The sequence below is a fragment of the Stylophora pistillata genome, chromosome 11 (genome assembly GCF_964205215.1).
Source record: "Stylophora pistillata chromosome 11, jaStyPist1.2, whole genome shotgun sequence".
NCBI lineage: Eukaryota > Metazoa > Cnidaria > Anthozoa > Scleractinia > Pocilloporidae > Stylophora > Stylophora pistillata.
In genome coordinates, this window is record NC_142529.1 from 15961036 (window position 1) to 15982250 (window position 21215).

The window sequence follows — 21215 nt, forward strand, 5'->3', positions numbered from 1 at the left end:
GCGACGATGCTAACTAGTCCGACATGCTTTATGTAATAACTTTAGAAGCATACGCGTATGCAAGACAATCCTAAGTAATCCTCATTATTTTTTATTTCTCAGGGAGTAGTAAAAGTTTTATCACAAAAGGGAAGGAAGAAGATAACACAATCTCTTCAAACCCATTACTTTAGGGTACTCACTATAACATTTTCAAGCTCCTATACCACATATTAGGTCCGATAATGACATTAATTACCACAATTTTAACTTTTTGTTTGCTCGCTGAAATAAAATACATCGGGTTTTTTTTTATTCCGTTTGTTAAGACAAGACTGAAACACTAGTCATTCTGGATCATACATAGAATAATTTGGTTTTATCAGCTGAGTTGACAGTGTAAGAGTTCTAAAGCCGACTTTTTGGGCACTGTTCCTTCAATTAAACGAATGGCGTAGGGCTAACGCCAGCTTCGGAAGTTGTTTAGGGTGGCAATTTGCATATTGTTCAACTCAGTTAATAAAATCCAATTAACTTGTATTATCCCCCACCGACGCAGGAAAATAGTTTTATAGAAAGTTAATGCTTCTGTTCGTGAATTATATACATTGTAGGTTTGTATTAGGCATACTCATGTGGTTTTCAATTTTACGAGCCGTTAAATTGAAAAAGGTTAGGCTTTGTTTCTATCTTAAAAATATGGCTGTTTGTCAAATTGATGACAAAAATCAGGGACGCGTATAGAAGAACACAGACACGCAGATGGTTTCACCAAATAGGTACACCAAAGCTTAAATTGATATGTAGGGCTCTGCTGCAATAAACCACCTCGATTTCAATACATAGATAGTCTATAAATAGGCTCAGATGCATTTGCAATTTCAAGTTAGCACCTGCTGAAATGAAACCATCAAAAACTTAAACCACGTGTTGTATGCCATTGGGGGAATGAGTCGTAGGGAGGCCAGTAAAAGTGGGGAGAAGTATGACCCACGAGAGAGAAAATGGAAAACTATCGGTAAATTCCTATTTCTTTTTCTCTTTCTTCCTCCCTCCCTTTCTGTCTGTTTGTCTTTTCTTTCTTTGTTTATCCATTTATTCAAAAATAAAACAGGATGTTGCGTTGTTATTAAACGCAGTGAATTAACATTTTGTAGTTTCTTTCTAATAGAAGGTAGTTGTATGGTGATAGGTCAAGAATTCTATAAAAACCTCGTCAGTTTGCAAACCTCAACATGTATTTCCCTGGTCTTCCTCTCTTAGGTGACATGAACATTTGCCGCTGGGGTGCTGCGGTAGGTGCTTTGGGTCCATTTCTTTACATCTGTGATGGTAGCGACGATGCATCGCGGCTGGAGACTGTGGAAAGGTTCGATCCGTTTTCTAATGTCTGGGTACCGTCTGTCCCCATGTCGTCGAGTCGTAATGGTGTTGGGGTAACGGCAGGAAATGGGAGAATTTACGCTATAGGTGAGTTTTATAGAAGGAGTAGGAGTCCACGCACCGGCAGATAGCGCAATGCGTTTAATTAACATTTATCCGTTGGATAGCGATTTATCCTTATGATAGTTTTATCCGTCCTTTGAACAACTGGGCCCTGATTGATAAAGTGAAATAACTAAGAGACTATTCTATAGTAACACAGACGGTGCCTGTACACCATATGAATATGTTAAGAATCTTGTTAACTGTTGCTTGCCTCGTGCAATCGTTTGCGTCCATTACAAAGGTGGGAAAAGCAGTGATCTCATGATCAATGCGCAGGGCATCGGGTCAAGAGGTGACGGCTCGAGGGATGGCCTAGTCAGTGCAAGACGCTTTCCTTTTAGAGTACCTCTCTCCACCTGCTGGTGTCAGCAAAGGTGGATACCAGCCAACTTTCAGTGAAACTGGATAAAATGTCGGGGGATAACTTGCTTTGAACTGCTACTCCATTCAGGGGAGGAGTCACAATGCCACCCAATCAAGATAATCTGGCCAGTTGGACTATTGGGCTTGTAGGCCTGGAAGCTGTCTCTAGGAAGTGCCGTCGCTGTTTTTCGGTTTTTTTTTTGTCATCAGATACTTGTTTTCCCAAGCCTGTAACTACCTTCCTTCCTTCCAAGACTGTAAGTATCTTATGAAACTTTCGCGCATCATGAAATTTGTCCATTTTCCTGCTTTTTCACGTGGTTTTGATGACTCGATGCCGCTGAACACAGCCGAATACTATGACCCCAAGAATGGAAAGTGGATGGAGATTGCTCGTATGAACCAGTGTCGGTTTGGTGTGGGGTGTGCTGTGATGAATGATGTAGTGTATGCTGTTGGAGGCTCAGATGGAACAAATCTTAGAACTGTGGAGAGATATGATCCAGTCACGAACACATGGACAATCGTCGCTTCCATGAGCACAGCAAGGTGGGTTTGATAACTTGATTCAGCACACTTTATAAAACGGTGTTCATTAAACAAAATATAGAATAGTTCGTCCGGGATCAAAAATGACATATTGAATCGAGTTTTAACTCGTCCAACGGTTCGTTTGCAAACTGAATTTCGCATGAGCAATGGAGACAGGTTAAAAGATTTTACCTCAATGGCCTTTTTATTGATGAATCGACCTTGTTGGTTTCTTCATCAAAACTAGTCACCGTATCATGCCGCAATTAACATGAAAAAAAATGCATGGAAGTAATTTGATGAGTTCACTTATGAAGCAGACAATTTTTTTTTTATCGCGGCAACCCTTTCAATCCCCTAAGAGCGCGACGAACAATACCACATGAGAGCATTGTTCTGTAAGCTCACCCACAGTGAGGGTTTCATGATTAAAGGGTAAGGAACCGTTTTACGGTATAATTAACACTGCTATTGGTAAGTGTTGCCGAGTGGCAATATTTCAAACGTTACATCATGCTGGAATCTACCCCTCGCCCTAACATCGACTCCCCCCTCACCCCCTCCCCCCTCAGCCTCCCTCCCCCCTCAGCCCCCCTCCCCCCTCAGCCCCCCTCCATTCTCGAAGCCGCATTCCAGGAGATACGTTTCAATACTATCGGGTATTTCTTTTAATACCATGGTTTTGGCAGTATTTGGTTGACCTATAGCGTGGATGACTCCTCACTAATATGTTCAAGAGGCACTTGTGAGAACGTAACAGTACATCTCCTATCTTTTCTGTAGAAAACAAGTAGGCGTGGCTACTCTAGGAGAGTATGTGTACGCCATCGGAGGTTGTGATCACGGCCACAGGTATGACACAGTGGAGAGGTACGATCCTGGTAAGGATGAATGGGTGCCTGTTGCATCAATGAGTACTCCACGGAGTGGATGTGGAGTAGGAGTCCTGGACGGCTTTATTTATGTGGTTGGAGGGTACGATGGCACTTCGTATCTTAGTTCAGTTGAAAGGTAAGTCTGTTTGAGGTAGAAGGATTGATTGATTATTTGATATGTGAAACAGAACTTCGGTGCGTTCTATTCACAAATCGCCCTATTTTATGCTCTAAATCGCATATTTTTCTTTGGAAATGAGACATCTTTACTAAAACAAAACAACCAATAAAATTTCAAGGCTTCTTTGAAGAAATCAATCAAATTGCAGGAAAATGAGAGACAGCGTTCGCAACTTTTTACAAACCAGCTCAATACACTCCATCAATAAAATATTATAGTACAGACTAAAAACACTTGTATTAAGCGAAAGAATTTTGTGATTTCAAGATAGATGTAATAATGTGGTAATTGAACCTCGTGTCGGGCAATGTTGGTCTGGAATCATACCTGTGATTTCGAATGACGCGTATGATTTCAGACCAAATTGCACTCCACTCAGTCCAATTGCCATTATTTTATTCAGTCTTGATCATGAGTGTAGCATTGATTAAGAGAGAGCAAACTTTCCCACATACTAATATTAGGATCTTATCACTTTTGGTCAATTGGTCACTTGGTATTGCATCTTCCATATAATGAAAAGCTACAATAATTGTCACTTCCTGTTGGAAATGTTACATCGTATCAGGCGGAGAAGACGGGACAGGACGATAATCTGATGATATATATTTATTCTTGTTTGCCCGTGTTAAAAACTGACACTCCATGTTTTCGTTATCTACTGTTAGATACGACCCTTTATCAAACGAATGGCACCAAGCACCACCTTTGAGCCAGCCCAGGGATTGTGTAGCGGTTTGTGTTACAAGCTGTAAAAGAACTCTTCACAATAAGAGACTTTTCGATTCGACGTCAGGGAATGCAAGACCGCATACATAAAAACGTCCTTTTAAACTTCGCATCAGATGCATCCAAAGATAACTGGTTTGTTATACCTGACGTTTGTCCGTCACAAACAGGGAAAGCCTTAGATTACGGTCTCAGTGTTGATGGGAGTGTCACGTGGTATATTAAACACGCAGAGAGGGCCACTTGTTGGTGTAATAACAATAGGTGGAAATTACAAGGCTCAGAGAAGCTGAGAGAACCACAGACACAAAAGAAAGTGAAAATGGATTAATTTTAACGTGCGTTGTACTCGGGAACAGTATACTGGATTAGGAGGCAGTGTTTGGACACAATGGTTATGCAGACCAATCCCGTTAGGAAACATGCGATATCTTTTGACATACGTAGTCATACAGAAAAATAGATGGAATTCGCCTTAACGCGAATTGAAGCAACTTTGAATAAGGTAAAATAACAAAAGATAGGCGAAAAGTCCCCTCTCCTGAACTCTTCGTTTTGTTTTTTCTGTAGTCCAGTGTATTTTTAAATTGTAGATATTATAAATTGAGAATTCGATTCCCACGAATCTTAAATCGAACAATATCATAAGTTGTGTTCATACGAACGATAATCTAGTCATAAACAACAAAAATTATTACAGGGGGAGAGAGTAACGCGTTTTTTAATGTAAAAGAAGTTTTCTGAATTAATTTGAGAAAAATTGCTTTCAAACTTTTCTTTTTCATATTTAGGAAAGAAATTGTAAACTATCGATCATCAGAAATTAATTTTTTAAGTTGCCTTATCGACAAACAAGGCTGTACTAATATTTAAACGCCTTTTATTGAAAACAAAACAAAACAAAATTGAGACGTGCAGGCCAAATTCTACGTAAGTACCTTTCTCTGTAGAAAGTATGGAGACCTATGCCTATTAGCAATCATCCACTGCAATACTCACGCAACGTCTCAAGAAAGAATTTGTTGCGTGACAGAAGTAAACTTAAGTTATTTCTAAGATTACAGACAGGACAAATCATTTGAACATAGTAAGGAATAGCAGAATGAACAATAACGTTTAAATAGGTTATAGATAGTGCACATCCGTTTGAAACGAACCTTATTGAACAAGTTTCATTGAAACGCAAAGATTATTGTCAGATATTTATCTATGAAATACAGATTTATTTTATAATATTGTACTGAGATGTTGTGTTCTTCCTCCCACCACCTACAGGCAGCGACATTATTGTTGACGCATCCACCTTTTCAACCCCGTATTACTTCAAGTTTATTTCTTTTGTCCTCGTTAAGTTAAGTTATTCGCTCCCCTGCCCCCATACAAAACAAAGTTGTATCGTGGTTCCATGAATCTTTAGCTACATACAGGCAACAATGAATGGGGAGGGGGGGGGGGGAGGGGGTTCTTGTCAATAATTTAAAGTGTGGTATAAACAGGTGCGTTATTCTGCACATGAATAGAACTATTCAAACATGAAGTGTCCACTAATTTTAACACTGGTTGTAGCTCTCAAGGACATTTTATAGTTATGCAAATACTATTACTGCTTCAATTTTGATTTTATTAGTTATGAAATCACACAGAAAGAAAAATGATTTAAGCCCTTCGGAAACGTTGCACAGAAAAGACATCTTGAATATCTTATAGTGTGGTATACTACACTAGCTGAAGAACACAATCACGTTTGATTTCAAAGACATAGTAGATAACTTTACCATCCTTATAGTTTTGAGCGATTTTCAATAGTGTGGTAAAATCAAACCCAAAGCAATCACAGAAGGTCACAGAAGCTAATCAAAGCAAGAAAAATAGTATGAGGAGCCAATGAGAAGTAGAAGTTTAAACAAGTAAATTGCCTGAAGCGCGGGAAAACGCGTGTGATGGACCAAGTCGTGATTGGTTTTAGTTTTGAATCTGATTGGTTGAGAAAGTAGTGCACGTTTTCTGGACCAATCACATAGCGAAGTATTGTAAAACCAAAAAAGTCCCGGATTACTTTGGACACTCAATCGACAGTTGCTCTGTCGGGAAGTTTCATACTTACCCAGCTGCTGAAAAATCTTCACACCAATCGAGCACCCAACCAAAATTGGGAAAGAGAAGAAAATCAAATGCAAGAATGAAAAGATAAAAATAGTGTAAATATCTAATTAAAAATGGAAATAAGTAAAGTGACCGGTAAGGAATAGATACCGCTTCTGAAAGGGATGTTTATTCCTGTAATCAATGTTTCCGTTTCAAGTTATTGAATTTTTAACTCCATTGAATTAACTTTTTCAGTTGTGTAATTGTTTCTGATCGTCTTCATGGACTGCAAGAAGAAGACTTGTACACGTCTTCAAAGTTTCCTGTTACTCTTACAGTCAGTTTTGTGTTTCTTCCAATGCTTTTTCTGGCACATTTTACCACAGTAAAACACTTTTTTACATCCAAGGCACCTTTTTAAAGTCTCTCTCTTTGAATGGCAAAAGGCGCATTCTTGATCCCTGTGGGAAGCTGAACCTTGAAATGGTTCGGAGAAGCCTGCAGAATGCTTAGAGGGGGCAGATCTACCTCGTGACAAAGAGGATGCATCCATATGGCCAGGTTTTGCAGAAGTAAGAGCGCTGAGTAGAGGACTTTCCATACCATGTTTTCTTTTCCCAAGGGCTGCTATAGCAGAAAAAAAAATTAACAATATTCTTTTTCTGTGGATCAAGGTATAGATGTGTTATTAAGGTATATATCAAGGTATAGATGTGTTATTAAAGAAGAAAAGTAATCACCTATGAATTAATGTTAGGCGATCAATTTTGGGGTAGGTGCGCTCAAGACGACTTATCCCCAGCTACCTTGTCACTTTTGACAAGCGTGTACTGCTGCTATCCACTCATATGTGTTTAGCTCAATCCTCCTATCTTTATAATGCTATGTCACTCAGTAATTGCATCCTCAACATATTTTGTTCCCACCATTAAATCTTTTTTTTAGTTTTGAAAAACCCGAAATAAAAAGTGCAGCGTATCGGGTGCCCTGCAATGTCGGTTACCAAGAAGAAGTTATGCAGAGAACGCCTATGATGTTTGCTGCCTTACTTGTTGCGAGGTTGAACGAACTCAACTATTACAAGAAGAATCGCCTTCTCTCATTAGTTAACTTACTAGCGAGACTTTTGATGCTTTCTCGTGGAAACAACGGGATAATGTAAGAGTTCTTCCACACAACATAGCCATCATCTTGAGGAACTCGGACTGCATTTGTGTATATCATTTTACGGAATAAGACCTTCTCCTGTGAAAAAATTAGGCATAACAGAATCCATTTCATGGCTGTTTCAACTGAATAATGTGTAAGAAAAAACACTTTTTAGCTTAATTGCAATTCTTTAGTATTATCATAATTATCATAATTATCTTTATATTGTTATCATTACCATAACTGTTACCATTGTAATATCATCATTACCATTGTCATTTCAATTGCTGTCATTAGTCGTATCGTTGTTATTATTATTGTTATTATTGTTATTGTTATTATTATTGTTATCATTATTATTATTATTATTATTAATGCTATTATTATTAAACAACAACAAACATATGAAACATATGTATGAACTGCGGTTATGAGACGTATATGTGAACGATCCTTCGCAGTAAAGCACTATTTGAGCAATAGTGAAAATCAGACCTGAAAAAAATTTCAGGCCTGTACGGGATTCGAACCACTGACCTCTGCGATACTAGTGCAGCGCTCTACCAATTGAGCTAACAGGCCAACTGGGAGCAGGCCATCAAATTAATTCGACATAAACCCGTAGATGATAAATCAAACAACAACAAACATATGAAACATATGTATGAACTGCGGTTATGAGACGTATATGTGAACGATCCTTCGCAGTAAAGCACTATTTGAGTAATAGTGAAAATCAGACCTGAAAAAAATTTCAGGCCTGTACGGGATTCGAACCACTGACCTCTGCGATACTAGTGCAGCGCTCTACCAATTGAGCTAACAGGCCAACTGGGAGCAGGCCATCAAATTAATTCGACATAAACCCGTAGATGATAAATCAAACAACAACAAACATATGAAACATATGTACGAACTGCGGTTATGAGACGTATATGTGAACGATCCTTCGCAGTAAAGCACTATTTGAGCAATAGTGAAAATCAGACCTGAAAAAAATTTCAGGCCTGTACGGGATTCGAACCACTGACCTCTGCGATACTAGTGCAGCGCTCTACCAATTGAGCTAACAGGCCAACTGGGAGCAGGCCATCAAATTAATTCGACATAAACCCGTAGATGATAAATCAAACAACAACAAACATATGAAACATATGTATGAACTGCGGTTATGAGACGTATACGTGAACGATCCTTCGCAGTAAAGCACTATTTGAGCAATAGTGAAAATCAGACCTGAAAAAAATTTCAGGCCTGTACGGGATTCGAACCACTGACCTCTGCGATACTAGTGCAGCGCTCTACCAATTGAGCTAACAGGCCTGAAATTTTTTTCAGGTCTGATTTTCACTATTGCTCAAATAGTGCTTTACTGCGAAGGATCGTTCACATATACGTCTCATAACCGCAGTTCATACATATGTTTCATATGTTTGTTGTTGTTTAATAATAATAGCATATGTGAACGATCCTTCGCAGTAAAGCACTATTTGAGCAATAGTGAAAATCAGACCTGAAAAAAATTTCAGGCCTGTTAGCTCAATTGGTAGAGCGCTGCACTAGTATCGCAGAGGTCAGTGGTTCGAATCCCGTACAGGCCTGAAATTTTTTTCAGGTCTGATTTTCACTATTGCTCAAATAGTGCTTTACTGCGAAGGATCGTTCACATATACGGCTATTATTATTGTTCTCATCCATTTGAATTCGAAACAACGGTTGGCCATATCCTTCCTTTTTTAACTTATAAGTGAAATGGAAGAAACAGCAGAAGACAGGAACCACGCAATATCTCACAGAAATTGTTCCGTCAACATCAATTACCCCTTACCTCTTGGTCAGCTACAAATCTGTTGACTTTATGATGAAAAATTCGGTTGTGGTATTCTGCCAGTAGTAGAGTATTTCCCGGATTCTTGCGAATCAATTCCGCCAATCGCTGACAATCGCAGAAAATGACCTTAGCCACAGGCAAATTCTTCCACTTGAACAGTTTTTCCACTTTGATAACGAAGCCCTTCCTCTTCAGCATGTCTTCCACTGAGTCATATGGTTCTTCTATGATTCCTCGTTCGTCAACATAATGTACCTTGGGAATCTTTGGCGTCCAACGAAAAACGCACCATCATTAGAGTAATATTTAACTCACATATAATTAGAGTAACAGTTCCACAGTATATAGACAATGATTGTGGCTATCAAGAATGAGCCCTTTAGTACATCAGAAATTAAAAGATTTTTCTCCTTTGCCTTTGTTTTTCACGAGGCAGACTTCCAAACCCCACAACTCAAAGGCTCAACCACCCTAAACAGACAAAAAGTTTGATGTCACACTAACAAATATTACAACTTTTCACTCAGTGAACAAACGGCATAAAAATAGAAAATTATTCTTGACCGTCAAACGCTCGCTTTTTTTGCCTACAGCAATTCCACGGCCATGTGACTAACAAAATACAAAAACGACAAAGGAATTAAAGAATATTCCCAAGTGGAGCCGGCAGTGACAAGTATCTTTTCGTGACCTAAAACCACTCTTGGTGGAAAATATTTCATTCCAAACTCCAAAATCCCTGGCTACTTACTAACTGAAGAAACAGCTTTCCAAACTTACCAGACTTTCGCCTTTCCAACGTATCAAGAGAATTGCCATAAATCGATGAAAGCTTAAAACATTCGCTTACCTAGATAGAGCGCTTTTCGATTGTATGTTGTAATAACAAAACCATCGTTATCACAAAGACAAAATTGAAAAAAAGGAGAACTTAAACAAAAACTAAGTCAACTGCCCAAAGTGCAAGATAACATGGGCAACCAAGGTCGCGATTGGTTTTAGTTTTGCATCTGTTTGGTTGAGAGAATGGCCCGATTTTTTATGGAGAAATCACAGCGCGAACGAAGTAAAGAAAAAAAAAATACAATCTCTGATTACTTTCGGTACTCAATTGTTGATTGCTCTGTGAGATTATCCAATATGCTGACGACGGACGACGTAAACACTTCTTGATTTTTAAATATATGCATTGAAAAAAACATGTAAAAAATAATTGTTTCCTGCAGACCTACCTCAGGCTCCTTCACGTGCTCATATATAATGTTTGCAATGGATTCCCTGAGATCAAAAAATGGCGGACCACCACCTTTTCGTAATTTCAGTTCCAGATCAAGCTTAGTGCGAAACATTCTGCCGAGCATTCTAGAACAGCGACAACAATAATAAACAAAAGTTAATATATTAGAACATTATTGTTTAAATATCTTAGGAGGAAATGTTGTAAGAGGAAATCGCCCACAGTTATCTTTTCTTAGTACTAAATAAAGGTACCATCACAGACTTAAACCTGCCCTGTGGTTAGCAAAAGGGTTAATTTTTGCATCCAGCCCGTGATTTACAAACTTTTCGAGTTTTATCCCAACGTCTTGCATAGGTTATGACGTCGGTGAACGGATAGAAAGTGCGATCTATTGATTAAAGATCCTACACATTGATTTTTCCCTTTAACCTGTCCCGAATCACTAATTGTACCTTGGTTATACCTTAGTATTGTTTTCTTATAAAAAGTCCCTCGCTGATCTCAAATTATACATACCTTATATCGGTAAGGCTACTATCCCACTCTGGCATTGCATGAAAAGGCAGTGGAGCTAAGTTTTGTATTACAAGTTCTCCCACTGTTCCATCGTTTAGTTTGGAAATGTTGCAGAATATTTTCCCAACTTTGCGTGAGATTTGGAACTTGGATGAGTCAATATTGACAAAGCATGAAAAATACATGCTGAGTGGGTCGCTGTAAGGATGTCAGAAAAAGAAAGGAGATAAATGAACTTTTAACAAATAGGAAACAGAAGAGAAACAACAGAAACAAGAGAAACAAGAGAAACAACAGTCTTGAAATGCTGATCGGATGAGACAGAGGACATTTTTAATCAACTTTGATAATTGCCCCGGGGATATTAAATTGAAATTGAAATTATTAAAAAAAGGCTTATTAACTTTACCTTAAAGTATTAGGATTTCATTGATGACGGATTTTTTTGGCAGGGCTGGTTTCTTTGCTTCGGCTTTGTTGTACGTACAAAATAAAATTTCATTCAGCTGATACGTGCGTTTTTTTTTTTAGGAACAGTACACATTTTCCGGGCTCTATAACAAGGTAAAGCCGCGGGGGATGTTGGGAGAACGCGAGAAAGGCTTATAAATCACGTGCCGAAGACAAGTGATTCATAGACTTTTCGTTCTATTACTTTTTGTGACATAACTAGTTACATGTGGGCCCTATAACCTGGTAAAGCATCCGCTTGGAAACTGAATTGACCAATCAGACGATTTGTACTATGTTTATCGCGTTATCAAGTTCGTTGACGCCAGCTGAACATTGTAGTGAGAAACATGAACGTCCCTACAAATGTATTTGACAATGTAATTTGAAAATAAATTTTCATATTGCAAATTCTCCACCTTTTGACAACTGTGCATAGCTTGTGATTTCTCTTAAGCTTGCAAATGAGAAGATCATTTAGAGTTTATTTTTAATAATAAATAATTTAAAGTCAACAATATCTCTTTGTTAATCAATCAAAAGCTTAACTTTTCCAGCGAAGATTTTGCAAGGCTCATAACATCGTTACAATCTTCACGTAGTGGTGCTAACTGATCGCTGCTGAAGCTTTGCACATCCCAAAAGTGCTACCTACCCCGTGGCCCCCTCGAAGTCTATTTGGACTCCTGTTGGAGACTCAGCTGGCTGGCTGATCTTCATTGCCTTCGCTTTGCACATGGTGGAGTCTAGTATCTCAAGCTCTGCAGAATAAGAATGCATGTTCTCCACCACTTTCATTACCTATCAAAAAAGGAAAAAACAACAACAATGACTAGATGAAACGTAAATGATTACAAGGTCCTTGGTCTTAGCGATGTCCTCACTTCGAATGCATATCGCGACGTTTCAATCGTTATCTACCTTTATAATATCAGTTTTTATTGCACATCGAAATCAGCAAATGGTTTAACGCGTCATTTTATGATTTATGTGCTTATCTATTGTTCTTGTTCTTCGCCACAATGACGAAATTGGACCAAAAGTGACATTTTGCATTCCAGCTTTCAGTTCTGGTGTTCAAAATCCCTCCACTGTCATCACAGAACTGGCCTAAAAAGATGCACCAGGTTTGGGATCCCATTGCGCTTGGCTGTGGCGCAAATGAGCATCACATGGGTGCCAAGTCAATAATTGATAATAACTTGACAAAACATAATGCACCTTTTACCTTTATTAGTTGGCATTTCTCGTCGGATTCAACCACGGTGAAAGTCTGTCTTGCAAACAGACCAAAGTTTTCGACAGGATCAACCTGTTCAACACTCTGCACAGTCTCGTCTCCCAGCCTCACTGGTTCACAATTGATGACTGATATCAAATCTATGGACGATATCCATATCGTGGATGAACAGTTAAGCTCATTCCAGTCTTCTTCGCGTAGATGGAAAGTCACCACGTGGGTGTTATCATCATATCTTAAGCTGTTGTAAATTACTGGAGAACTAGGCGGTGAGGTAGACAGCCACTTGCATAGAAAGATAACATGGATAAATGCATACATGAGTACAAAGAAAACAATAAATAAGTAGTTCTGTGTATAACCTTTTCATAATTTAATCATTTATTACTTGCCAGAGGAAAGGTATTACGTAATAAGATGTTATAAGTTTGACAGAGTGATTTTGTTTTCTCACTTGCAAGGTAGCCTCTTTGGGACTGTTGCGTTCTCTCCTGATGCAAATCATTGGCTTTGGTGTTCCCTTAAACCAAGGCACGACGGCAAACTTGATGCTAACTTTTATTTCAACGATGGGCTCTGTAGTTGTAGACGAATAAAATGATTTGTTGATAGGGATTAAAAGGTTCTCAAGAATTTATCTAGTTCCTAAGTTGTGACCTCGAATTTCATCTACAATAATCTCTTTACGGGAGAGGTATGTTCCTGAAACTATATCATCGTCATCTTCTTCGTAAAAAGGCATATTTATATAAAAATTCACGAGTTGGCGCAGGTTAAAATGCTAATCGAATCGTTTAAAAATTTTACTCATATGCGCCAAAAATTCGACTGTGGACGCCGTCATTTGGAAAACAACTTAGTAACCTAGCTACTCCTGCAATCCACATCGTCGGGTTTCACCAACAGCTCCTGGTTTAGATCTGGACCTTTCAAAATAAATAACTAGATTATGATTCGAGTTTTGAATCAAATCATATAAAACAAGTGCCTTTTTGGATTAGCCCGAGTATTTCGAGTAGATCGCATACTTTGCGGCGTAGATGCAGCAGAGGAGATGTTACCGCCTGGTGATCTCGTTACCAAACGTTCACCAAATCCTTACCTGCTTTTTTCCCCAAAGATGCCTTTAACATATTCCAGGATAGTCCGTATCTCCTCTCAAAATCGGCTGGCAGCTCATTTTCAAGAACGTCAAATATCTCGGTGGCTAAAACGCAACATGATAAGCAACCCAAATTGAGCGTCAATATTTCGTGTTCATAAAACCAAGAGATGACATCAATTCCTTTTCTTCGTGAATTTCCCAAATCAAAATTGTGGAGAGTTACTCTGTCCATTTGCTGTTGTTAAGACAAATGTAGATAAAATACGAGGGTATTCTTTTTCAATAGAAAATTCACTATCAAAGAGCTAAAAAGTTGTGAAAGTTGGGAAATTGTAATACATTAGGAACAGCCCATAATTAAGGAAGGTTTTACCTTAGGCCTCTAAAGCAAACTGAAAATTACAAACCTAAGCGGTGTTGATTACAATTAAGATAATGATAATAGAGATGATTACAAAATACTGGAAATGATAAAGGAATAAGTGGTTCTCTAAAAATTCGCAAACTTTTCCTACATTGCAAGTGGATTTCCTTACAGGGCGAGCTTTACCGATTCGTATCTCAACATCGTGAAGGTATAAAAGAACTGGCTTAAGAACTGGAACTCGAGGTAGTTTCTTAAGGTTTCCTTGGCACAACAGGACTGACCGATCTATATTTTCAGTACTCGAACGGCATGAACACGCATACGCTGCGAGCTAACATCTAACTTAAAAATTGATATGACCTTCTCCCTTGAAGAGTGGTTGTGCCTGATGTATAATTCGAAGCAAGGTCAGAGGCGAAGGCGAAGTGACGCCAATGGAATGAATGATCTCATTCGATAGATTGAAGCAACGCTCTGTGAGACGCAGCAGTGCTTGGATAACGTCAGTGCCTTTATCTGAAATTGCAAAAAAGTATTTGTAAAATTGCATGAGTCACAAGGTGAGGTTAACTTGCCACAGTAACATGCACCTTAACAACAATAATAGTCATAATAATAATGAAGAGTATTTCTATAGCGCACAACTCCAATAAATTGCCCGTGGTGCTTTACAACAAATAAAAATTAATTATAAACAAACTACATTTACTAATATTCACTAACAAACATTTTTAAAAGATAAGTTTTCAAAACGCTTTTAAAAATGTCAACAGAAGAACTCCTACGTATTGAAAGAGGCAAAGAGTTCCACGATCTAGGAGCACATACTGCAAACGATCGATCTCCATAAGTTCGCATTTATGAAGATGGTTCTACAAGGTCGCCATTACTAACAGATCGCAAAGAATAAGAGCTCCTACGATAACAAGCTGGAACTTGTCTCAGCTCTTTAAAGGAGGCCACTCAGAATATCTCGATTCTCCCTGGTTAGGACTCCGATCCAAACAGAAGTTTCCCCCCCCTTTCACCCACCTTCCGGTAGTTTTTGGCGGTTTCAATGCTTTCTCTTATTCCCAGGCAAAGACGAGGTACTTGCTCAGTATAACCAGAGGTACGTGAAAATGTGCCCTCAGTACGCCATAACTAACCTAATGTCAATAAATTCCTTTTAGTATCCGCCTTAACCCAGCAAAGAGTCTCTTCTGTAGAGTCCAATTTGTCAGGAAGTTTTCTACACCGAACAAAACAAAACAAAAGAAAAAAAAGAAGAAAAACAAATAAACAAAAAACATTAATGCTAAGTGGTATAACGGAAGCCTCAGTCAAAGACCTTAATCCCTGCTGCATGAAAACTGATTGAAGATGTTAACGCGGGTATGATTAGCAGGCAGAAAGAATGGACAAACTCAGAGGGCCCCCTACCATGAAATCACTGTGAATGCTGTGCGCGATAAAAAATCATACAACTGATTTTTTTCTTTGGGTATTTGGAGGGGTTTAATGTTTGACCGGGAGGAAGTGTTTACCAGGATGTGGGCTTTGACGCCTGTTGAAAAGAATTCATATTCATAACATAACCAAAGTAAAGTGCGCGATCTGATTGGTCAATTCAGCGTCCACCATTTGCCCATGGTTGTCGCTGCTGATGTGAGCAAATGCAAAGACTAGTTTTCCGCGCGCGCTTGTTTTTCCTGGTCACGTGAGATTTGTTAAATAAAAGAAAACCCAAGAAGCTAGAGTGAGTCGCTCTCGGCTATCGCCTTGCGCGACTCTTACGCTTCTTTCGTGCGTAGCAACCTCCAACGTCCATCCATAACTCAATAATGTACGCTGTGGTGTTAAATATATGACCATATGTTGAGCCTTAAATGTTTCAAAAGATGGCGGAAGAGCTGCCTCAGTTAAACAGGCCAGCACTGACTGTGATACACATGACTGCACAACTAATCCAGCACACTGCGTCTAAATGTAATGATTATTTCAATAGCTTAGCGTACTTGCTTCCCAATTCGAGATCATCAGCCAGCTTCAAGCCGAGAACTGTCGGGAGAAGTTGCAACGGAACACCAACACATCTGTCGTAGTACTTCTCTATACTATCACATTCACCGCTCCATAACATGCTTGATGTGAACAACAGAGAAGTATTTGGCCTGAATGTAATTTGGAATATAAAACAGGTATTACTCAGATTTCTAGATACCCCTTGCGTATCGGCATTATAAACTAGTTAATTTATCTTCCGCCGAGGGCTTACTTTGAATCTATTTAAAGAGGGCTTACTTTTTTATCTTAGATGGTCGTTTTGGTTTTGTTTGTTTTGGTTTTAGTTTTTTGTTTTTTGTTTTTCTTGTATTAGCGTTATGTCGTCAAGGGCATAATCTAACGAGACAAACAGCAAAATATCACAAGGGTAAAGAGAAGAAGGCTTTCGGTCCGATCTAGGCCTTTGGATATGCTAATTTCACTTAAGCTATTTATGGATAGTTCCAGCGGTCCACCATATACGCCTGATGACATGTGTAATTAACAATTAAAATTAAGTTAAAAAATCAGGGATGGTTACAAAAAAGGGCACAGGATAATACAATTTTCAGTCTAACCAGACATTAGGAATCTGCTTTTCCTTGTACAAACTTGCATAAAATAAAAACCATTGTGAACGCCTTCTTTTGCCGCGAGGCGAGAGTCACTAAAAAGTTAGATAATTGTATATTGCACATGTCGCGCATCGCTTTTCGTTTCGCATACGGCCTTTTGCTCACTGAAAATGACTGAAAATGAAAAACATTCGTCTTCCCTCTGCGAATCTTGGTCGCGTGTGTGTAAGGTTGAGGTATTGGAGAAGAGCGATGAGATTTGTTCTTTTAGTATCAAACTGACGGTGATAAGAAACTACACAAGGAAACCACATTGCTTTAGACCCTGAGCCAAAAATAACTTTAAACTGTTATCGACATATCTCAGCCAACGCCCTGATTTCCCTTCGCTGTCACCTTATGATCTCTTGGATAACAAGAATGAAAGGAGTTCACCTCAACAGCCTCAACAAGATCAACAGTTGTTGCGGCAACGATAACGATGGAAATGAGGACTAAAAAAAAAGCACTTACACTTTTAACCTCGGGGAACAGCAGACCAGGACATTCAACAAACCAATGTGATCGCTGAGATTACTTGTATCGATTACGTCGAACAACACCTCTGGCGGAAAACCACTTGTACACAAAGTAAGCCCATCACCTGTCCACAGAGTAGCCTAAAATTACATTTGGTCAAAGATAATGTTATTCAGTAGATGACATACGCATACTATAAAAAATCACAAAAAAAACTTCCAATACCCCCAATTAAAGCAAATGACATTAGAAATTAGTGAATATACGCTATACGGCAACAGCTAGCTATCGATAGTTCATCCAGAGTACCCACTGGACTCTACGTGAGACTGAAAAATACTATGCTGCATATTTATTAAAGAGAAAAGTATACTAAATCTACAAGTAGTATTTGGTCAAAAGCTCCAGGATCTAATCATACGCAGTAAAGAACTTGATGGATCTTGAAACCAAACCTAGATAAGGAACAGACCATCAGGTCAAGGCCTGTAGATAACCATTTGGTTTTACGACCTAAAGAGCGAAATAGCTAATGAGTGTCGCACGTGTTACTTACATCAAATATATAGTAGCACAACACGCGGTACGAATAAAGCCGCTAAAATAGCGTTAAAATGACCCTATGCGACAAGCGGCTACAGAATAAAGGTAAGGACACCTAACACGTCATATTCCTCGTTTTTGTTATCCTTTATTTTTTTATTCTATTTTTTACACTTATGCTTAAAATTTAATCTTAATATATTAGGTATTCTTGTTAATAACCTTTAGACCCCCAAATCGCACACAGCATGCTTGGGGCGACAGCGGTTAAATGAGTTCCAACTCAGCCTCTATTTGTTTTTATTTGACTAATCACAGCGTACCATTTTCTGACCTTACTTGGTTAAGAGTGTACTAACGTATCTGTGAAAACAGAATTCACCTTCAGATTTGTTTGGTGATTCTTATATTGCTCCTGAAATCTTTTTATCCAGACGGCCAGCTTTTCCTTGCAAACATCAGTACATGATCTACCTTGTTTGAGGTCTTTCCTGGAAAAGAAAAAAAGGGCTTACAGATAGCTGTTATCATTTCTTATAAATGAATGTCCGCACAAGTCGTTGACTAATGACGGGAATGTTGCTGGGCGACAATATTCCAAGCGGAAGATGAACAGGGAGGGTTGCACTTGAATGAACCTCAACATAAATTTGGATTAAATAAACGAGAAAAAGAAGAAGAAACAGAAGCCTTATTGCTAGTTACCTTTCCAGTGGTGGATAACCCACAAACGCACAGGAACTATAATGCTGCCTCCACTTGTGAACGAATGGACGAATCAATGTTGGATTTGTTTTCTCCGACTCATCATTCGTGGAGCCTTCTCTAAACCAGTGTTGTATTTCCGTGTAGAGTGGATTTGTCGCGGCAGGTTCCACAAAATTGTCTAGTTCCTCTTCATAGATCTCCATCACCATATGAGTTAGTAGAGAAAGGCACTGAGAATCCTCACAAAACCCTATACTTCCTTTAGTGTCCTCTAGCAGGTTGTTTCTTTCCTCTTTAACACTTTTCACCTCGAGATCGAGATCTCTCCAGTCTTTCCATATATCTCGACATTCGCGGAGAACGTCGCCATCCTGAAACTTTAAGATATTTTCGTCGCTGTCAAAATTCTTCTCCGACAGTTCACTGAGTACTTTTCGCAGTCGATCAAAGTCGGCCACTGACAGTGCTAGGTTATACCAAATATTCCACAAGAAGTCTACATCAGCAGGGACATCAGAATTTATAACACTAGCGACTTCTAGGAGCACAGCATTGCGAGCTATCACTGACGGATCATAGTCGTTCAAATGGAAACTTAAACTCTTCGGACGTTCGTGTGGTTTTCTTAGAGATAACTCAGACAAACTGCATAGGAAACTCCTAACATCGCCGCACGCTAAAAGCAACACATCTACATGTTGTTCTTTCGATGTGCCCAACAGCTCCGCGATATCTCGGGCTGGTGTGTTTCCCATCGCGTACGAGTATAAACCTTCTGGATAAAGAGTTATTCCCATCGGATTATGAAAACTTAGGTTAGGAACACCTTGCTTGTCGTATTTTGTCATGTTGATAGTTAGCGAAGCAGGATAAATTGCGACAAATGATGTCTTTTAGAGTTGTAAATAAGTTTCACTAATTTCAATTCTGAGAATCATGGAAACGGGACTAATTCTGAGAATTTAGCTCGAGAGAGACCTGGGTTGCACAAAGACATCACCGGAAGTAACCGGAAGTAAGGTGAACCATATGATTTATTTTATTCCTGAAAGTCGTCAAACAAGGAAGTTTTCAGGCAAACATAATTCATATTTGATTTGTATTTTTAGTTTGATCTAAAGACTAAAATATCTACAGTTTTATACATTTTTTCCTCTTTAAACTTGGTGTAAGAATTAGCTTTTTAACACGCAGGCACATTGTAGAACCTAGACCGCCGCGAACAGGATTCGCAGAATTTGTCTTCTTAGTTCCAATCATTCCATGTACTTGCCTGGGCAAAACACTTAACTTTCACGATACGTCTCCCCAACCAGGAGAGGTATCGTATACCGAAATAGGTACAATCGAGTTGTCACGAAAGCCTGATGAAATTCTTGGTTGGAAACCTTGCAATAGACTGGAATCCCACCCAGAGGGGAGTAGTAATATGTATTCCTAGTCGCTTCACTGAAAAAAAAACAAAAAACAGAAAAAAAAAAAAAAAAAAAAACGGCGTGATCTCCGGCTGGATGGGCCATTTGGCTCGAGTAGAGACTTTATCTCTTACCTTATCTTTTCTTATATCTCATCAGAGCCACTGTTAGAAAGACAGCACTGGGCACGAGAGACAGAAAATGTAAAAGTTATTTTTCAATGTCGCTAAACCAATATTTTGGAGACAAAAAACAGAACAAAGGAAATGACGTTGACGGACTTGGAGAAAAAATGGTGCCATTGAGAATCGAACCTAACACCTGATTAGTATTTCGGGCGCTCTACCTTTGAGTTATAGGAGACTCTTGGCTAGCAAAGCGCTTTAACTATGTCCATCGTGAAAAAAATCAGTGCTTACTGCGAGGACAAATCTATCTCAAATCTGTTCATGGAGGTAGGAGAAAATCATAGAGAAAATTAACACGCTAAGTTCTGATGGCATCATTTATTACATCCATTTTGAAATCACTTGTGATCCTTGCAATCTGATTGGCTCTCTCCGGTGTGAGTTATTCACAAATCGAACCATTTTATGCTCTAAATCGCATTTCCCCCCCCAGAAAATGAGAGATTTTTTATTAAAACCCAACGACCAACCAAGTTTCAAGGCTTCTTTAAAGAAGCTAACCACCTTGCAGGATCAAAGGCTCTGTGAGCCAACTCGTGAATTGGATAAGCCAATGTAATTTGTGTCGTCAATAGAAATGGGTGTTTGATTTCCATACTAAGGTATGAATCGTTAGACTGGTAAATGAGCATTATGAGGAATATGATGCGAAACTAAATTAGGCCTCGAAGACAGAAAATATGGCCTGATTAGGAATTGGTGCAAGACAACCACTGTTCCAGATTTTACTGTAAAGGTTTGTGGAATGAAAGTTCAAAAGGGTGCTGTTTTGTTTATCTTAAAACTATTGTTCCAATATTGAGCTCACTATTTACTTGTGATGCAAGCATAGGGATAGGCATGTAAAAGCTTATACCCTGGATGGAACGCACGGACATAAGAATAAGCATATATGCATAAGATTATCAAAACGTTGCCTTCTTTTATGCTTATACTGTCTAGTTAAGACTTGGTTGGCATAAACGTAAGGATAAACAAAAGCGAAAATCTTTCAGGCAATCAGCAAGCACTATACTGCTTATACCAACCATGTCCCTATTTAACATAACGTCGACTGTGCGCTTGTGCTCATGTTTATGTTGCAGCTGAGCCCACCTACACATTAGCTTATGT

General features: G+C 38.9%; 2 protein-coding genes and 1 pseudogene across 5 annotated transcripts; 2 read left to right on the forward strand and 1 right to left on the reverse strand.

The window, feature by feature from the left end:
* LOC148720290 (uncharacterized) overlaps window positions 1–21215 on the forward strand; it is a 167579-nt pseudogene that overhangs the window by 86661 nt on the left and 59703 nt on the right.
* On the forward strand, window positions 880–5386 carry LOC111333823 (uncharacterized; the record flags this gene model as incomplete). Its single annotated transcript, XM_088739054.1, has 5 exons — window positions 880–997; window positions 1243–1449; window positions 2148–2379; window positions 3145–3372; window positions 4086–5386. Coding segments are annotated over 5 exons (936 nt in total), but the record flags the coding sequence as incomplete, so codon positions are not given.
* Window positions 5751–20262, reverse strand: LOC148720293 (uncharacterized). 4 transcript variants are annotated; one of them, XM_088739447.1, is made up of 16 exons: window positions 18497–19404; window positions 18174–18282; window positions 17243–17388; window positions 16127–16282; window positions 15278–15360; window positions 14490–14645; window positions 13760–13864; window positions 13112–13233; window positions 12646–12942; window positions 12073–12218; window positions 10968–11165; window positions 10444–10573; window positions 9209–9475; window positions 7347–7476; window positions 6645–6858; window positions 5751–6266 (listed from the first exon to the last, which is right to left on the reverse strand). In XM_088739447.1, exons 1-16 carry the CDS (start codon window positions 19345–19347, stop codon window positions 6212–6214), a joined length of 3165 nt encoding a protein of 1054 aa, XP_088595573.1. In that variant the 5' UTR covers window positions 19348–19404; the 3' UTR covers window positions 5751–6211. The 4 variants fall into 4 exon arrangements, with proteins under 4 accessions (XP_088595573.1, XP_088595572.1, XP_088595571.1 ...); XM_088739446.1 differs by having other exon boundaries at window positions 5751–6855; window positions 18497–19405; XM_088739445.1 differs by having other exon boundaries at window positions 5751–6858; window positions 18497–19402.